Here is a 19982-nt window from a genome sequence, read left to right as displayed (position 1 = left end):
ATGGAGTTTTAGTCATCTTGCCCATAAGGCATGGTTCGCATGTGTCAAGTGAATCGAAGTCAAGTGACTCCAAAAGTCCATCAGCATGGAGTTTCTTCATGCGCTTTACACCAATATGACCTAAACGGCAGTGCCACAAAAATATGGCGCTATCATTGTTTACTCTAACTCTTTTGGTCTCAATGTTATGTATATGCGTATCGCTATCAAGATTCAATATGAACAATCCTCTCACATTTGGTGCATGACCATAAAAGATGTTACTCATAGAAATAGAACAACCATTATTCTCAGACTTAAAAGAGTAACCGTCTCGCAATAAACAAGATCCAGATATAATGTTCATGCTCAACGCAGGCACTAAGTAACAATGATTTAAGTTCATCACTAATCCCGATGGTAGCTGAAGTGACACTGTGCCGACGGCGATTGCATCAACCTTGGAACCATTTCCTACGTGCATCATCACTTCGTCTTTCGCCAGCCTTCGCCTATTCCGCAGTTCCTGTTTCGAGTTGCAAATATGAGCAACAGAACCGGTATCAAATACCCAGGCACTACTACGAGAGCTAGTTAAGTACACATCAATAACATGTATATCAAATATACCTGATTTTTCTTTGCCCGCCTTCTTATCTGCCAGATACTTGGGGCAATTGCGCTTCCAGTGACCCATACCCTTGCAATAGAAGCACTCTGTTTCAGGCTTAGGTCCAGCCTTGGGTTTCTTCGGCGGATTGGCAACAGGCTTGCCGCTCTTCTTCGAATTGCCCTTCTTGCCTTTGTCGTTTCTCTTGAAACTAGTGGTCTTGCTCACCATCAACACTTGATGCTCTTTACGGAGTTCAGACTCTGCGACTTTCAGCATCGCAAACAACTCGCCGGGAGACTTGTTCATCCCTTGCATGTTGTAGTTCAACACAAAGCCTTTATAGCTTGGCAGCAGTGATTGAAGGATTCTGTCAGTGATAGCTTCTTGCGGGAGTTCAATCCCCAGTTCAGCTAGACGGTTTGAGTACCCAGACATTTTGAGCACATGTTCACTGACAGACGAGTTTTCCTCCATCTTGCAAGCATAGAAATTATCGGAGGTCTCATACCTCTCGATCCGGGTGTTCTTCTGAAAGATAAACTTCAACTCCTGGAACATCTCAAATGCTCCATGACGCTCAAAGCGACGTTGAAGTCCCTGTTCTAAGCCATACAAGACTGCACATTGAACTATTGAGTAGTCCTCCTTACGCGCTAACCAAGCGTTCTTAACATCCTGATCAGCCGTAGCGGGTGGTTCATCTCCTAGCGCAGCATTAAGGACATAATCCTTCTTCCCAGCTTGTAAGATTAGCTTAAGATTACGAGCCCAGTCTACAAAGTTGCTTCCATCATCTTTCAACTTAGCTTTCTCTAGGAACGTATTAAAATTCAGGATGACACTTGCGTGAGCCATGATCTACAACACAAATATATTCAAAGTGGACTTAGACTATGTTCAAGATAATTAGAGTTCAACTTAATCAAATTATATGCTAAACTCCCACTCAAAAAGTACATCTCTCTAGTCATTTGAGTGGTTCATGATCCATTTACACTATCCCAAGTCCGACCATCACGTGAGTTGAGTATAGTTTCAGTGGTAAACATCCCTATGCTAATCATATCAACTATATGATTCATGATCGACCTTTCGGTCTCATGTGTTCCGAGGCCATGTCTGCACATGCTAGGCTCGTCAAGCTTAACCCGAGTGTTCCGCGTGCGCAACTGTTTTGCACCCGTTGTATGTGAACGTTGAGTCTATCACACCCGATCATCACGTGGTGTCTCGAAACGACGAACTGTAGCAACGGTGCACAGTCGGGGAGAACACAATTTCGTCTTGAAATTTTAGTGAGAGATCACCTCATAATGCTACCGTCGTTCTAAGCAAAATAAGGTGCATAAAAGGATTAACATCACATGCAATTCATAAGTGACATGATATGGCCATCATCACGTGCTTCTTGATCTCCATCACCAAAGCACCGGCACGATCTTCTTGTCACCGGCTCCACACCATGATCATCCATCAACGTGTTGCCATCGGGGTTGTCGTGCTACTTATGCTATTACTACTAAAGCTACATCCTAGCAAAATAGTAAACGCATCTGCAAGCACAAACGTTAGTATAAAGACAACCCTATGGCTCCTGCCGGTTGCCGTATCATCGACGTGCAAGTCGATATTTCTATTGCAACATGATCATCTCATACATCCAATATATCACATCACATCATTGGCCATGTCACATCACAATCATACCCTGCAAAAACAAGTTAGACGTCCTCTAATTTTGTTGTTGCATGTTTTACGTGGTGACCAAGGGTATCTAGTAGGATCGCATCTTACTTACGCAAACACCACAACGGAGATATATGAGTTGCTATTTAACCTCATCCAAGGACCTCCTCGGTCAAATCCGATTCAACTAAAGTTGGAGAAACCGTCACTTGCCAGTCATCTTTGAGCAAAGGGGGTTACTCGTAACGATGAAACCAGTCTCTCGTAAGCGTACGAGTAATGTCGGTCCAAGCCGCTTCAATCCAACAATACCGCGGAATCAAGAAAAGACTAAGGAGGGCAGAAAAACACACATCACCGCCCACAAAAACTTTTGTGTTCTACTCGAGAAGACATCTACGCATGAACCTAGCTCATGATGCCACTGTTGGGTAACGTCGCATGGGAAACAAAAAATTTCCTACGCGCACGAAGACCTATCATGGTGATGTCCATCTACGAGAGGGGATGAGTGATCTACGTACCCTTGTAGATCGTACAGCAGAAGCGTTAGAGAACGCGGTTGATGTAGTGGAACGTCCTCACGTCCCTCGATCCGCCCCGCGAACAATCCCGCGATCAGTCCCACGATCTAGTACCGAACGGACGGCACCTCCGCGTTCAGCACACGTACAACTCGACGATGATCTCGGCCTTCTTGATCCAGCAAGAGAGACGGAGAGGTAGAAGAGTTCTCCGGCAGCGTGACGGCGCTCCGGAGGTTGGTGATGATCTTGTCTCAGCAGGGCTCCGCCCGAGCTCCGCAGAAACGCGATCTAGAGGAAAAACTATGGAGGTATGTGGTCGGGCAGCCGTGAGAAAGTCGTCTCAAATCTGCCCTAAAAGCTCCATATATATAGGAGGAGGGAGGGGGACCTTGCCTTGGGGTCCAAGGGACCCTCAAGGGGTCGGCCGAGCCAAGGGGGGGAGGACTCCCCCCCCAAACCGAGTTGGACTTGGTTTGGTGGGAGGAGTCCCCCTCCCTTCCCACTTCCTCCCTCTTTTTTTTTCTTTTCCTTTGATTTCTTTTTCTTGGCGCATAGGCCCACTTGGGGCTGTCCCACCAGCCCACTAAGGGCTGGTGTGTCTCCCCAAAGCCTATGGGCTTCCCCGGGGTGGGTTGCCCCCCCCCCCCCCCCCCCGGTGAACTCCCGGAACCCATTCGTCATTCCCGGTACATTCCCGGTAACTCCGAAAACCTTCCGGTAATCAAATGAGGTCATCCTATATATCAATCTTCGTTTCTGGACCATTCCGGAAACCCTCGTGACGTCCGTGATCTCATCCGGGACTCCGAACAACATTCGGTAACCAACCATATAACTCAAATACGCATAAAACAACGTCGAACCTTAAGTGTGCAGACCCTGCGGGTTCGAGAACTATGTAGACATGACCCGAGAGACTCCTCGGTCAATATCCAATAGCGGGACCTGGATGCCCATATTGGATCCTACATATTCTACGAAGATCTTATCGTTTGAACCTCAGTGCCAAGGATTCGTATAATCCCGTATGTCATTCCCTTTGTCCTTCGGTATGTTACTTGCCCGAGATTCGATCGTCAGTATCCGCATACCTATTTCAATCTCGTTTACCGGCAAGTCTCTTTACTCGTTCCGTAATACAAGATCCCGCAACTTACACTAAGTTACATTGCTTGCAAGGCTTATGTGTGATGCTGTATTACCGAGTGGGCCCCGAGATACCTCTCCGTCACACGGAGTGACAAATCCCAGTCTTGATCCATACTAACTCAACTAACACCTTCGGAGATACCTGTAGAGCATCTTTATAGTCACCCAGTTACGTTGTGACGTTTGATACACACAAAGCATTCCTCCGGTGTCAGTGAGTTATATGATCTCATGGTCATAGGAATAAATACTTGACATGCAGAAAACAGTAGCAACAAAATGACACGATCAACATGCTACGTCTATTAGTTTGGGTCTAGTCCATCACGTGATTCTCCCAATGACGTAATCCAGTTATCAAGCAACAACACCTTGTTCATAATCAGAAGACACTGACTATCATCGATCAACTGGCTAGCCAACTAGAGGCATGCTAGGGACGGTGTTTCGTCTATGTATCCACACATGTAAATGAGTCTTCATTCAATACAATTATAGCATGGATAATAAACTATTATCTTGATACAGGAATTATAATAATAACTATACATTTATTATTGCCTCTAGGGCATAATTCCAACAAAATCAACACTAGATCAAGATTCAGCTGAAGAAACTACATCTGCTCACTCAGCATAGTATATTCCTCAAGCTGAAGAACAAGCTCGTGATGAAAATGACTCATCTCAGGATGAAAATACTGGTGATGAAACTGCAATTGTAGTGGTAAATCCTGAAACTGCAATTGTGGTGGCTAGAAATTTTCAAGATGATCAACAACATAATCTTGAACCAAAGTCTCATCAGCCCTTCTCAAAGAGGCCAAAGTTTCTAAAGGAAGACTTCTATGATGAACGTCATTTCTTCACTAGAGAAAACCCTTATGATAGGCTTCGGATCAGGCACAGAAAGTTCTGGACCAGAACTCAACTTAACTACTATGGTTCTGTGCTTTGTGGAAGAAAGAAGATATTTCTTCACACCCACATTCCTTGCTTCACCCAGTACTGAATCTTCTTCACGAAGCAGGGATACTGCCATTCTGTACAGATATTGGTGACTAGAATACTGACATTATTCTTCAGTTCTATGCCAAACTGCATATCTCAGGTGACTCCAAAGACGTCAACATGTGGGTCTTGGACTGGATGACACAGCGCACTCACTACAAAGCTCCAGCCACATAATTGCTTCGAGCTCTTCCAATCTCAATTCCTTTAGAAAATGTAGTCAGAATGTATGATGAAAGGGAACTGCCAAAGAAGTTCATGGAAGTCCTCCTGAAACCTTTGGCTCAAGGCCAACCTCCAAGGACTAGATTCCTGGTGAACGACCTGAACTATGAGCCCAGAACTGTCCACAGAATTTTGTCATATTCCATCGCACCTATCAAAGGGCATGACAATGAAGAAGATGTTTTTAGGCATCATGAAGAATATCCTGTTCTTCATGGCATCCCAATGAACCTTCATGATTTATTCTTGAGGACTTTGGCCGATAATGCATTGTCACCATTTGTGCTGAAGATTTATGCGCCTTGGATCATGTGATTCACCAGGAATAGATCCACCATCAACTACCAAGCTGACTTTAAGAATCACCTCAGATATCTTCCGCCTATCAAAGTCGTCAAGAAATCTTTTGAACCAGTTGAAGGCAAAGGCAAGTCAGTGATTGATGAAGGAAATCGGCCCCTGAATGGTCAATTTCGCAAGGCTGACTCTTATTCCTCATATGATGAAACTGCCACTCAAGAACCTTCAAGCCCAACTGCCCCAAGGGTGATGACTAACGGAGAGCTTCTCCTCAGTCTTCACCAAAATGTTGATCACAATCACAAGTGGGTAAAACACCAGTTTGGCTCCATTGTGAAAACCCTCAACGAGACTCAAAATGTTGTGAAGAAAAATCACTATTATCTTCATGAGGTATTTGATCGCACTTGGGCCATACTGTCTCACCTGAAGACTCCTGAGGAACTTGAAGAATTGGAATTCTCTCGTGACTTTGACTAGTCATGGCCACCTAAGAAGAAATTCAAGTCTATTCCACTTCCTGACTTGGTGGACAACTTATTTTCTTCATTCCGCACTGCTGATTCAGATGAAGAACCTGAGGATACTTCAATAGTCCCAACAAGGAAGTCTAACTCGAAGACTGCCTGCGCCTCATCCTCAACACAGAAGTGAAATTCTTCATGGGCGTTATTCCTCAGTTTCGTCTCTTTTCGTCACTTGATGACAAAGGAGGAGAAATCTGAGAGTTAGCCTTCAAGCGGGATTTATTTATGGAATTATAAACTTTATTAAGTTACGAACGCTTGGTTCTTCTGAAGTTTTTGATGTAATGAGTTGTAACTTAAGCTCAATGGCGTTCTGATAATTTTGAACTTTTTTCCTCGCATGCTTATTCCTCAAGTTAATCAATGCAGGCATGTTGAAACTCGATAGACACCATTTTTCATCATGCATCCCTAATTCCTCATACTATATGTCAAATGATGCATGAATTGCAAGATACAGGGTGAGATCTCCATGATATAAATCATCAATGTGCATCTGCTGTTCAAAGCAAATTCCTCAAAACATGCACATCTTTAGGGGAGTTTCTCTATATCTTGACTTAAAATTCCTCAAACTCGGTACCTACATTTCATATTATTATCCCCGTTGAAAACTTAACCTATTTGTCATCAACCACCAAAAAGGGGGAGATTGTAAGTGCATCTAGTGCCCCTTAGTGATTTTGGTGGTTTGAAGACTTATAGGTTAAGAGACTGATATGTTTGTGAGTGTACACATGCTCTATAAGTCGCTGAGGAGTTTGAGTTATTCGATGAAAATCGACACCTAAAAATGTATGTCTTTGGGTGAAGACTTTGGTCATTCCATGAAGACTTTGATCGCGAAGAAATTGATATTCCTCAAGAAGATGTTGAAGATGAGGAATTCGGTGTGTCCTGAAGAAAATACTCTCAAGACTTTGAACCTTGAAGATTTATTCTTTTTGTTTAATTTTCTTTACACTTGAGTCATAGGAACACTATATTGTTAAAGGGGGTCGAGGTAAAACTATGGAACAAACTTCTTCATGATGCTCAACCCAAACCTAAATCTACCAAAGCCTCAGAGTGAGGAATAGGAGAGACATGAGGACTTTCACAGTTGAAAGTTCCGACCATTGTCATACCACGCGCCACCTGTCACAAATCTTATCCACCCAGCAGTCATATTATTCAATGGCATTTATGTCAAATCATGTTGGGATGCTCCCAGGCTATAAATAGCCACCCCACAATCACTAGCTGGTTGGCTGCTCCGAGAGAAACTAACACTAGTCATTTAGAGCAACCCAAATTCCTAAGAGTCTTCGAGAGTAAATCATCAAGTGAGGAAATACCCCAAACACCAAACCCAAACCAAAACCCAAGTGATTGAGCATCACTTAAGAAATTATTCCTGTGTGGAACCGACGCTTGTTACCTTTGAGGATTGTGTATCCTCCAGACGGCTAGGCGTCATGGTCTATAGCATCCAGCAGTCAATTATGGATAGCCGGGTGACCGAGTATGTGAGGGTTTGGAAGTCTGCCCTCAAAACTTACCACGAGTGTTGGGCGAGGACTGTGTGTCCTTAGCTCAAGGAGAATACGATAGGGACCGTGTGTCCCAGGACTGTGTGTACTTTGGTTTCAATACCAAGCCGCTCCAAACCAGATGTACAACTGTCACAACAGTTGGAACTGGGTCATCAACAACTGTATTCATCAAGCTACGGGTTCTATTTCTTTAACTATCTCATTTTCTTAATTGTATCTTGAAGACTTTCATCTGTACTGTTTGAAGAATTTGAGTGAAGACTTTCTCTGAATTTCCTCAACCTCAAATTCTACACCTGAGTTAATCTTCACCTGCTTATCCTATACTTGTGACTTGTGCAAACCAAATTTCTGAAATCTCGCTTAGTACTTTGCAGTAGACGTTTTTGCACCCCTGATCCTGTTCTATTTCCGCTGCTCTCAGTTCATGACTGACGACTTTCCTCACTAGGAATTTCCTCAATGATGAAATTGTAAAAATCACCTATTCACCCCCTCCCCTCTAGTCGATATAACGCACCTTCATCTTCTGTAGTCCGGGTGTTGTCTTTGATGGTGGTTAGAGTGTTGTTGTTGCGAGTGTTTCATCACTGCGACGGGTCTTTGTTTTTTATATTTTTTTCTTGGTTGTGTGCATCCTGTATGTCTTCGATATATTGTTGATGCAGAGGCTGGGTGTAATTGATATCTTCATGATATTAATATATTCCCTTTATCGCAAAAAATGCTTGCGAGGCAAGTATGAACGCTACTCTAAAGCCCTAGATCACCGTGTGCTTGAGTATTACATTCAAAATATTTCTCGTTACTGGAAGTCCATCGACGATAGAAAGGGCCAAAGGAATATGTGGGTGACCCAAGGACGCTACTCAAAGTCCATGTACCGATGATATAGGGCGCATCATCATCTTGGAGCGCAAGACAAGGACTCTACTATGTATCTAGCTAGATCTCTTTATTTAGGCATGCATGAACCAACAAGGTTTCTCCTGTGTCGCCCTGCGAACTACCAGAGAGCTCGGCTCGACTGTCAATGGCGAGAGAGAGAGAGGAGTGTTTTGTGCAGCTCTAACTGTCTGCTGCTTTTCGATCTTCTTCTTATTAACTGAAAAACAGGAACGGTGTCGTGATCCCGACGCTCCTACTGAATCGCGCCATCCCACGATCGAGCACTCGGTCCACGACGCCAACTACTCCCCCGCCGATCGCACAGTCCACGTCTGGCGGGGTTTTAGCCACTGGCTAACTGCTAACTGAACTTGACCTATTAACTAGCTAACGGAAACCGACTGGAAAGCAAATCCTAACAAACTAACGGGCTAGCTAGTCTAGCTTATTGTGCAACAAACTCCCCCTAAGCTAGGCTGGCTTGCAGCTGATGACCCCCACACGATCACGCGTCTCCTGGAACTGAATCCGTCCGAGCGCCTTCGTGAGAACGTCAGCGAGTTGATCACCAGTTCGCACATACTGAATGTCGATGCTTCCGTCTTCGACACACTGGCGGATGAAATGGTAGCGGAGCTCAATGTGTTTGCTCCTGTCATGGAAAACAAGATTCTTGCTTAGCGCGATTGCCGATTTGTTGTCGACGCAGAGCTTGACAGCGCCGTCGACATGCCCGAGTAGCTCCCCCACCAGCCGCCTGAGCCAGATTCCCTGGCACGCTGCTCCTGCTGCGGCGACGTACTCCGCCTCACAGGACGAAAGCACGACGATCTTCTGCTTCGCGGACTGCCAAGACACCGGGCTGTCTCCTAGGAAGAAGATGGTGCCGCTGGTGCTCTTGCGGTCATCTACATCCCCGCCCAGGTCCGAGTCGCTGTACCCGACGAGTTCTGCGCCCCGGGCTCGTCGGGCGTAGCAGCACCCTAGTTGTTGTCTGTCGGCGATGTATCTCAGGAGCTGTCTCACCGCCGCCCAGTGCTCGCTTCTCGGTGCCTCCATGAACCTGTTGATGTAGCCTACGGCGTAAGTGATGTCCGGCCGCGTGTGGGTGAGGTAGCGGAGGCTCCCGACCACGCTTCTGAAGTGCGTGGTGTCCACGGGGTCGCCAGAGCCCTCCTTGCTGAGCTTGAGGCGCGGCTGCATCTGTGTGGCGACTGGGTGGCATTCATCCATGCCGGCCTTTTCAAGGAGATTTCCGACGTACGAGGACTGCGTGATGACGATCCGTCCCGGCTTCTGCTCCACCTCGATCCCAAGGTAGTAGGACAGCAAGCCCAGGTTGCTCATCTTGAAGAGCGACATCATCTCCCCCTTGAAATCCTCAATCGCCGCTGTGGATGCTCCGGTGACGATCAAGTCGTCTACATACACACCGACGAGAAGGCGCCCTCCGTCTCCCGTGCGTGTGTAGACTGCATGCTCCGACGTACACTTCTCGAGCCCGAGCGCGTGAAGATTGTGGTCTAGCTTTGCGTACCACGCGCGCGGTGCTTGGCGCAGTCCATAGAGGGCTTTGTGCAGCCGGAGCACCTTGTGTGCTTCGCCGGCGGCCTCGAGACCGGGCGGTTGCACCACGTACACCTCCTCCTCAAGTCCGTCGTTGAGGAAGGCGGACTTGACATCCAGGTGATGCACCTCCCAGCTCTCCTGTGCAGCCACGGCGAGCAAGACCCTCACGGAGTCAAGACGCGCCACCGGCGCGAAAACCTCTTCAAAGTCGATGCCAGCGCGCTGCACGAAGCCCTTTGCGACGAGGCGCGCCTTGTGCTTGATCACCTCGCTGGCTGCGTTCCTCTTCTCCTTGAAGACCCATTTGAGCCCAGTCGAGCGGTGACCTGCGGGCAGATCACAGAGAGACCAAGTCTGGTTGGACTCGATGCACTCCATCTCCTCTTTCATCGCTGCCCTCCATGCCGCATGGTGCTCAGCCTCTGCGAACGTAGCTGGTTCCCCTCGGGTAGGAGGAGCAGCTGTTCTGTCCTCCCGGCGTTGGCTGCTCCAGTCTTGAGTATGTCCTCCATGTGGCGGAAGCGATGAACCGCATCAGGGTCGTTGACGTCGTCGTACAAGTCCGGATCATATGGCGGTGGCGTGGCGTACTACACGTCTCGCCAGCCTGCAGGTGTGGGCATCGCTCCAATCCCCTGTTCTGGGTCAGTCGCCGTGGGCGTGGGAACGGGTGTTGCCGTGACTGGATCAAGTGGTTCGGCTGCTGGGTCTTGAGGTGTCGGCGGTGATCGTGGCGTCGACGATGATCTCGACGCCGGTGCTTCTTCCGTTCTTCCCAGTGACATGAAGTCCACTGTGAACGTCCCGCCTGTGTTCACCGCCTCGTTCCCCCAATCGCAGTTGGCATTCTCGTCGAACACTATGTCCCGAGAGACGTGCACCCGGCGGCTTGCCGGGTCGTAGACTCTGTATGCCTTGGAGCCAGGCTCATATCCTATGAAGACCATGGGCGTGCTCCTGTCTTCCAGCTTCTTGAGGTTTGGGCATGCGGTCTTGACATGGGCAACACATCCAAATACGCGCAGGTGGCTCACCTCGGGCTTCTTGCCGTGCCACGCCTCGTAGGGAGTCATCCCATGGACGCTGCGAGTGAACGCCCGGTTCAGGAGGTAGACTGCCGTAGTCACCGCCTCCCCCCAGAAGTAATCCGGCATGCCTTTCGCCTTCATCATGCTCCTGGCCATGCCCACCACCGTCTGGTTGCGCCTCTCGACGACGCCGTTCTGCTGTGGCGAGTACGGTGCCGTCAGATGCCGCTGTACTCAAGTGCTCGCGAAGTGTTCCCCCAGTGTCGTAGACGTGAACTCGCCACCGCGGTCAGTGCGCAGCGTGCCCAGTTTGCGGCGTGCGTGTGCCTCGGCACTGGCCTGGAATTTCTTGATCGCCATCCCTGCTTCGTCTTTGGTCGCGAGCAGGGTGAGCCACATGAAGCGACTATGGTCATCCACGAGGAGTAGGAAGTATCGCCGGCGTGATCGCTCCGCAAAGATCTGCGTGAACAAGGTCGAGTGGCACTTCTGCTCGGTACTTGGCCACCTGGGGAAAAGGTGTTCGGCGCTGCTTGCCAGCGAGGCACGCCTGGCAGAGCTCTCCAGTTTGCTCGATGTCGGGCAGCTCTCGCACCATCGCCGTCCGAGCCATCCTCTGCAGTGCGTCGACGTGCAGGTGGCCGAAACGCGCATGCCATCGCCATGACACGCTGTCCGTGTGTGCAGCCAGGCAGGTTTGTCGGACGGGGGAGAGGTTCAGTTTGTACAGACGATTCGGCGATCTCTGTACCTTGACGATGAGTGTCCCGCGCCGGTCGTGGATGGCGAGCACACCTCGGCGAAGGCTGATGTCGCAGCCGTTCTCATCGAGCTGCCCTAAGCTCACCACGCTGCTCTTTAGCCTGGGGATGAAGTACACATCCGTGAGGGTGCGTTGTGCTCCCCCGTTGATGGAGAAGACGATGGTGCCTCGCCCCTCGATGCGAACCACTGAGCCATCGCCGAACCTCACGGATCCGGTGATGCCAGTGTCGAGCTCGGTGAATGCAGTGCGGTCGCGTGTCATGTGGTTGGAGGCCCCGGTGTCAAGGTACCACATCACGTCCTGGTCGGCGATGGTGTGAGCAGTGGGAGTGATGTTCGACTGGTCTTCGTTGAGGTAGACCGCGTCCGGCATCGGGTCGGCGTGCTCCACGGCCGCAATCATGAGACTGAATGCCTCGGCGAGAAGCAGCTGCGGATCACCTTCCTCGTCTGCCTGGGCGAGGAGCGCATCCTCCTCCCTCTTCTTCTTCCTGCAATCACGCACACAGTGCCCTTTGATGCCGCAGTACCGACATTTTTCTTTGTCGCCGCCGCTCTTGTCGGGGTAGTCTCCACCACGTCCGCCACCGCGTCCGCCTCCTCGGCCGCCTCCGCGACCGCGGCCCCTGCCCCCCCCCCCCCCCCCCCCCCCCCCGCGGTTGTTGTTCCCGACCGAGGGAGAGCCAGGGGACGTGCTTGGTGATGGCACGCCTCCCACTCCTCCCAGGTGAGGAGTAGACGGCCACCTTGACCACTGTCGCCCCCGTGCGCATCGTCGAGGCGATCTTGCACGACGCGCAGTCGCCCTGTGACCTCATCCAGCGACAGTGTGCTGATGTCCAGCAGAGTCTCGATCGCGATGGCCACCTGCGCAATTGTTGTGGCACAACGCGAAGAAAGTTGGCCACTACCTTTTGTTCTTCTAGGGTTTCTCCAAGGGCGCGCAGTCCGGAGACGATGCTGGAGAGGCGAAGCGAGAAGTCGTCGATGTTCTCTTTGTCGCGAAAGCTGATGCTCTCGAAATCACGGCGGAGCTTCTGCGCATTTGCCTCTCGCACCCGTGTGGCGCCAAGGCGCTGCGTGGTGATCGCATCCCACGCCTCCTTGGCGTTCTCCTTCTCCCCCACCGCGAGCAGCACATCCGCCGGAAGACCTCGAAGGATGGTGATCATGGCGTTGCGCTCGTCGTGGTAGGAGGCCTCTCCGTGGGCTACCGCCCCCACCAGCCATGAGCTTGGAGGTAGACCTTCATCAACAGGGCCCACTCCGCGTAGTTGGTGCGTGACAGCATTGGGAGCGCGCCGCTCGAGGACGCTGGCTGCACCACCTGTTGTACCACCATGTCACCGCGACGCCGGGTCCTTCCCCGATCCTGGGACGGCGCGCGGAGGCGAGGGGTGTCTGCGACCGGGCGCCGCCGGTCGCCAGGGTTCCTACCATGGCTCTGATGCCACTTGTCACCCTGCGAACTACCAGAGAGCTCGACTCAAGTGTCAATGGCGAGAGAGAGAGGAGTGTTTTGTGTAGCTCTAACTATCTGCTGCTTTTCGATCTTCTTCTTATTAACTGAAAAACAGGAACGGTGCCGTGATCCCGACGCTCCTACTAAATCGTGCCATCCCACGATCGAGCACTCGGTCCACGACGCCAACTACTCCCCCGCCGATCGCACAGTCCACGTCTGGCGGGGTTTTAGCCACTGGCTAGCTGCTAACTGAACTTGACCTATTAACTAGCTAACGAAAACCGACTGGAAAGCAAATCCTAACAAACTAACGGGCTAGCTAGTCTATCTTATTGTGCAACATCCTGCTCCACATAGATCAAGACACCTCCTAACTGACTTGGGACCTGCATTAAAACCATCAGTCATTACGTGTAAGTCAAAGATCATGTTTGGCCTTGCGGTGGGTTACTTTGGTATAGCTACAGGGGACTGGATGAGATAGGGGTTTTCTCCTCCTCCCTCCCGAGGCGCTCCTGCGGGCAACCCTAGATCCACCGCCCCACCCCGAAGCCTCGCACGCCGCCAGGGAGCGCGTGGGCGAAGCCCGTGCGTCGCCGGCGGTGGCGGGCCCCTTCGTCTCCACACTTGGGGGATGCGGCTCAGGCTGGCCCTCGCTATCGGGATGCAACATTGGTGGTCGAGTGCGGCAGCACATCGGCACTCTGGCGCGGGCAGGGATGGGGGCGTGGCAGTAGTGCGACGGGTGGCTTGGTGGTGGTGCAGGCCGACTAGCAGTAATGGCGGCGGCGACTCCATGCGTTCGGATCCGCCCCTGGTGCTGCGGGTCGCGGGCGTCCTGGGCTGCTGACGGCTTCTCTCGACGTGGCATGATGGTGTGGGGGCGGCGCGGCAGCGGTGGATGTGGGCGACCCTGTTCAGTCGGGCCCTTGCGGCTGGACGGCGGCGCTTGACGCGGGAGGGCCTCCCTCGTGAGCTACCTTGATTGCGGCGACAGGTCAATCTGGTCTCCCTCGTCGGCGGGCACACGTTTTCAGAGGGCCTCGCGGAGAGTTGTGCCAGCTACCATGGTGGGGCGACACGAGGGTGCTCCCTCCCCCCTTTTCCTCGTGCTCGACGGTGAGCTTGATTGGAGGGATTGGTGGCCTCGACGTGGTTGCGTCACCTGTCCCCGGCGCGGTGCCGGTCCGGATTCGTCCGTTCCCCTTTCTCCCCCACTCCTCGGCCACGGGTGGGTTGGTGCAGCTTTACCAGCGAAGCATCTGCGGGTGGCTATATTGGTCGAGGGCCATCGGTTGATCCAAAGTCGGGGCCTTTGTGTAAGTCTCGGGGATGTCTGGTTGTAGGGCGGCAACTCGAGTGGTGGGTGACAGGACGTTTGTGGGCGGAGCGTACGGGCAACCATGGTCTCGCGGGTGGCGTGATCGCAGGTGGTTGACGGAGTTAGGGTGCGCTGGTAGGGGCGAGTGCTGGGGTACACCACTTGCCCAGTCCTTTGACTGGCCGACGGTGGCGGCGGCCGTGGTAGCCGTACCCTTCCTGAAGGCTCCGTCACGGTGCTCCCCCTCCCCCCTGATGCCGTCTTGCTCCAGGTGAAAACCTGATCTTCGTGGATCGGGCGGTGGCGGCTATCTCGGTCGTACCATTCTTCGAGGCACCGCTTTGGAGGTCTGGCTTCATTGTTGCCTGACTCATGGGGTGGTGTGTCGGTGCCCGGCACCTTTGTATCTTGTGTGTGTTGTGTGCGTCGTTTGGTCTCTCAGTTGTATTCGGTGATGGTTGCTTTATAATATAAAGCGGGGGAAACTCTTTTTCGGTATAACTACGTGGAGTAGTATGTGGACTCTGTGAGTAATCTCATTCGGTCATGCGTGGAAGCATTACAGCAGTGCCATTTTTCAGTGAATGATACCCAACATACCTAATTTCACTCCTCATATGACAGACACCAGAAGAAAATGTGCAGCAGAAAAGAGTTTCACTTGAATTTGGCGCCACCTTTCATTATCATGTGTAGCAGTTGATACATCCCACGGAAAATCAATGGCATCTGCTGTTTCAGGAACAATGTTTCCCTATTGTTGAGTATGGATGAGCTTGATTCATTCACATTTCCCCCCTTGAATGTACTTATTTTTTGTATCCAGCAAGGTGGAAACAAATTCAGCATAAGGCGGTAACATGGCTACATTTGAGGTGGAGTGTTTGCAACCCTCCAAGAATAAGGCTCCAGGATTCCAATGACCCTGGACCCAGCCACGTCGCCGGCGGGGACAGCAGCTGAGATTTCTTCCAGGTCTTCCTTGCTCAGCTTTACCTTTACAGCCTCGATGTTATCATCAAGGTTCTTCACTTTTGTTGTCCCTAGATTCAAAGAACACTTAGGCACTGCACATAAATTAAATAGACACAGCATAGATGGCATTTCTTTTACGTGCGAGGGATAGTATATTTTTTTCTATATGGAGAACACAAGCATTTAAAGGAAGTACACGTTAAAATAGAGAAAATTGTGGGTGATTTTTGCTGCATTAATTTCACAGAATGCCCTAGCAAAAGAAAAACAAAACAGAATGAACATTTCTCTAGAGGAACCACATTAGTGGGTAGGAAGAACGTATTCTTCGATGAAAGAGTGCTTCAGAGAATCTGATACTCGAGTAATACCAGTTCCTGATGTGAACAGCAGCTGCTATGCTTTGCCGTAATAAAAATGATTGCACTTCTGTAACCTCCATTTTGTTGAGAAAACTGCTGTTTGAGTTTTAACATATATATTTAAGTTGTGTTATTCATACATCGTATATGTAAAACTGTGGCACCCCAAGTTTAAGATCCTAGATCCACGACTGATCCAACATAAGAATATAGGTAAGGAGATAATAGCTTCAAGGTACAAATGTTGTCACTTTTGTTCAATTTCACAAGAATATTCCAGTTGATTCATTGTTAGAAATATTTGTCATGCTTGAAAGGTTCAGATGTGTACTAGATGCCAGCATTCAGAGGTAGACTAGGTGCAAGACCCTGTTCTTATAGGATGGATAGAAGATCATACTCCCTCCGTCCCAAAATAAGTGTCTTAACTTTGTACTAGCTCTAGTACAAAGTTGTACTAAGCTTGAGACAGTTATTTTGGGACGGAGGGAGAATTAATTAAGGTTGATAATAGGGAGTATTTGGGAGAAGAACACTACTAATTCATAGCATGCGGATGTTAAAAACGGTACCAGGGATTGGAACGACATCGTCCCCTTGATGAAGAACCCAGGCAAGAGCAAGTTGAGCAGGTGTGCAGCCATACTTGGTGGACAACATTTCAAGTCGTGTATACAGGACTTTATTCTTCTCCAGGTTTTCTCCGGTATACCGAGGATGTTTGGACTGCAACGGAATAGATGAGAGGGCCACACAAATAACACTACCTTTCTGTATGGAAGAATATTATACTAGTTCGACTTTTCTTACCAGTAAACTCCCTGATGGTATGCTCTCTACGGCTGCCCTGCCAGCAAAGAAACCACGAGCAAGTGGGCTGTATGGAACAACTCCGATACCAAGCTCCCTGAATGCAAATACTTCACATGACAAAGGGATGTTTGAAGACGCCATGAACAAAGTGTAAAATGGCTTGCTAGCTACCCCGGACATGAAGAGTAAGAAGAACTCTATGTCAATAACTTCCAAACCGAAAGAAAATGAGTCCGACGGGGGAGCGGCCACAAGGGTGAGATAACAGGATTTTGCTCCTGACAGGATATGGAACCCTGGCCAGCAGGGATGCAGCAATACAATCTTACCACTGGCCATCACTCAGTTCTCTACAAATCCCAAACAGGCAAAAAAATTACCCTGAACTGCATTACTTGAAAGAAACTTTCTATCATTTTCACTTCGTACTTATGCAAACCGGAGTTTGACGATGGAGCCAGATGGAGTGATTTTCCTGTAATCAACCGTGTAAGACATAACAGCGAACTCCTTTGTTTTTTGACAAAAACTTAAAAAGTTGGTAGGAGTAGCTTACTCATATTATAAGCACTAATCGACTAGGAATCAGCTAAGCGCAGCTGCCCAATTGCGCAGATGCATAGCCCAACCATAAAACAATATTATTCACCTCAATTTTTGTTTCAATGATTTGGAATGATGTTGTCAGTGACCCTATTGTTCAATAATGAATACGATACTAATAACACATCCTGCCGGCCTTTGTTGAGATCCAATAAACCTAATTAAACCTCCGAGTATAAGCACTGATGGAAAATGTATGAAAGGAATATGTACCCTGGGCTTTCTGGAATTAAAGAAAAAAAAAGTCTGTTTGTAAAAAGTATATATAGGACTGGGACTGGATGAACCTGCATAGTGGGGTAATATCTTCCTCTATATCCCTGGTCCATAGTGACCACTCCATCTGCACTGCGGTGATCGGATGAACTGCATGTGCCCGTCTAATGGTATCGGCACTAGCCTCAGACAAGCCAACATACTTGACTTTCCCTTCTTCAACCAGCTTCTTCAGTTCCCCCATCTACACATGCTCAATGAAGAAGAAGTCAGACACCAGTAACGAAATTCAGAGCACGATTACTCGATCGACTGATACTGACAGTTTCTTCTATAGGCACCGACTGGTCAATGCGATGCAGGAAATATAGGTCAATGTAGTCGACAGCCAGGCGCTCGAGGCTTGCTTCGCAGCACGCACGCACATACTCTGGAGTGCCCTTCACACACAGGCCACCGGCATCGAACCCTGCAATGCCACACTTGGTGGCCACCTGAACCCTTTCACGAGGCAATTGCCTTAGTGCCTGCTCAAGACATTTACACCACATCACTTGTCAAGTTACAGAGAAAAAGGCAGCAATTTAACTCCTCAGTACATTCTGACTTTATGCAATGTGTCTAGTGGTGGAGCTTAGTGCAGACAACTGATGATCAAGACACAATGCTTTGCTAAACACAAAACAACAGTACAATGAGATTTACATTATGCCCTCTCTTGTGTGTTCAGTCAGTAACCCTCTTGATACCAGTTCCCTCTGTGATCCGTGTGAAACTCCGCCACTAATGTGTCATTGTAGCTTACAAAGGATCATCTCAGATACTGATAACAGGAGCATCGCTAACTCATAAATAAGCTGCCAAGGATTCACTATACTTTCTGAGCTTCTATCTGTGGCAGCCGAGTAAATAGCATTAAACTACTACTTTGCAGGCTAGGGTTTCAAAAAACTAAAAACATGTAGTTTTTTAGGACCCTATCCTGTAAAGTAGTAGTTTTATGCTATTTACTCGTGGCAGCCGGATGCTAAAAGGTAGTACGTCCTCTGTTCCAAATTAGCCTACCAAAACATCTTATAGTTTGGGACGGAGGAGAAGGTGATGCTTGGATAAACATTTCTAGCATTCCATCTAATTCGACCTGTATGCCCAAAGCACAAACACATCATATTCGACTTTGGAGAGGAGGAGGATTTTGACCTTTCCAAGTAGGACCTCGTTGGTGTGTGGCCCATAAGCATCGGCGGTGTCGAAGAAGGTGACGCCGGCGTCGAAGGCGCGCCGTATGATGGCGACGCCAGCATCCTCCGGCACCGGATCGTTGTACACGCCGGTGAGACCCATGCATCCGAACCCGATCCTGGACACCTGTCCCGCAAATGGCACATCCCCAAGTCATCAGTCAGTTCTGCAGTTTGGTATTTCCCCGCGGATTTGCGAGCAGATTCGAGGGGGTCGAATGTGGGATTTTCGGTTAGTTTGTTACCTCGAGGCCCTGCGTGCCAAGCTTCACTCTGGCCATCTGGCTCTGCTCCATGGATCCAACTGGTAGCAACAAGGCAGAGGAGGAAGAAGACTGAGGGGAGAGGACCTCGCCGGCTACACTAGCTACTTTATATTTCTTTTAAGGGAAACTTGCTACTTTATTATTGCTTGTGGGTGGATGCCGCCCAAACCCAAGAGATCGTCTTCCACGTCAAAAAGGAAAAAAGAAAGATCTTTTCAGCCAAAAGTGCATGGATGATTCTATGGGTATATAAATCCATTTTGGAAAGCTCATTTTTAAGTACCAACAAATTCTGGAAAATGTCTCACGCATATATCTTCCCACTCTATGTGCTCACGGAAAGTTTCGCGAGAAAACAACTTTTTTTTGGCTGTGTAAAAAAGACAAAAAAAATTGTCATGAAACACTATTTAGAAGCATTAAAAATCGTCTTTTTACGGAGGCGAATCCAAAAGGATTATTTTTCACAAATCTTTGTACCGCGCACACATGTTTGCGAAGATGTATGCATAAAATTCTCTTTTAAATTTTTGACATTTTAAAACATGTCTAAAGTGCATTTTTTTTAAAGTGGCTCACTATGCACATGTATTCAGGACATCCACACTCGTTTATTCCCCTCAATTATAAGTTTGGGAGAAATCACCCCCTAACATCTTGATTTTTTGCGTAAAAGGACTAATGTCTATTATAAAAGTTCACCAAAAATAGAATATTCCCAACATAATAAAAATTACATCGATGTCCATGGACCAGTGAATGGCCACAACCGCCGCTAGAACAAGCCGTCAATGCGATGTTGTCACTCGCTTAGTGTTGGAGCCGTCCTAGCCTTTGATGGAGTCCTTGACTAAGGGGTCCAAGCTCAGGTGGTTTAGTCCATGGGTCATACTCGGGCCCATCAAGGAGAAGGACTTCG

The 19982-nt window shown here is 49.0% G+C and overlaps 1 protein-coding gene across 1 annotated transcript; it reads right to left on the bottom strand.

Annotated features, from left to right (window-relative positions):
- Window positions 1–15242: 15242 nt before the first annotated feature.
- LOC123410443 (perakine reductase-like) lies at window positions 15243–19177 on the bottom strand. Its single transcript, XM_045103390.1, has 7 exons — window positions 19043–19177; window positions 18757–18924; window positions 17880–18083; window positions 17628–17800; window positions 16735–16831; window positions 16497–16650; window positions 15243–15630 (listed from the first exon to the last, which is right to left on the bottom strand). The coding sequence occupies exons 1-7, from the start codon at window positions 19091–19093 to the stop codon at window positions 15452–15454; spliced, it is 1026 nt and encodes a 341-aa protein (XP_044959325.1). The 5' UTR covers window positions 19094–19177; the 3' UTR covers window positions 15243–15451.
- Between the last annotated feature and the right edge of the window lie 805 nt (window positions 19178–19982).

Source organism: Hordeum vulgare, chromosome 7H, assembly GCF_904849725.1.
Source record: "Hordeum vulgare subsp. vulgare chromosome 7H, MorexV3_pseudomolecules_assembly, whole genome shotgun sequence".
Classification (NCBI taxonomy): domain Eukaryota; kingdom Viridiplantae; phylum Streptophyta; class Magnoliopsida; order Poales; family Poaceae; genus Hordeum; species Hordeum vulgare.
Note: the sequence above shows the minus strand (reverse complement) of the source record. Positions and strands in the feature narration are given on the sequence as shown.

What these genes read in the sequence shown, in the direction of transcription:
- LOC123410443 (XM_045103390.1), bottom strand. Translation starts at nt 19,093, where the DNA reads ATGGAGCAGAGCCAGATGGCCAGAGTGAAGCTTGGCACGCAGGGCCTC. An exon ending in CGGTGCCTATAGAAGAAACT is followed by an intron (nt 17,801 to 17,879) that starts GTCAGTATCAGT and finishes GAGCATGTGTAG; the next exon opens with ATGGGGGAACTGAAGAAGCT. An exon ending in CGATGTCGTTCCAATCCCTG is followed by an intron (nt 15,631 to 16,496) that starts GTACCGTTTTTA and finishes CTTTGAATCTAG; the next exon opens with GGACAACAAAAGTGAAGAAC.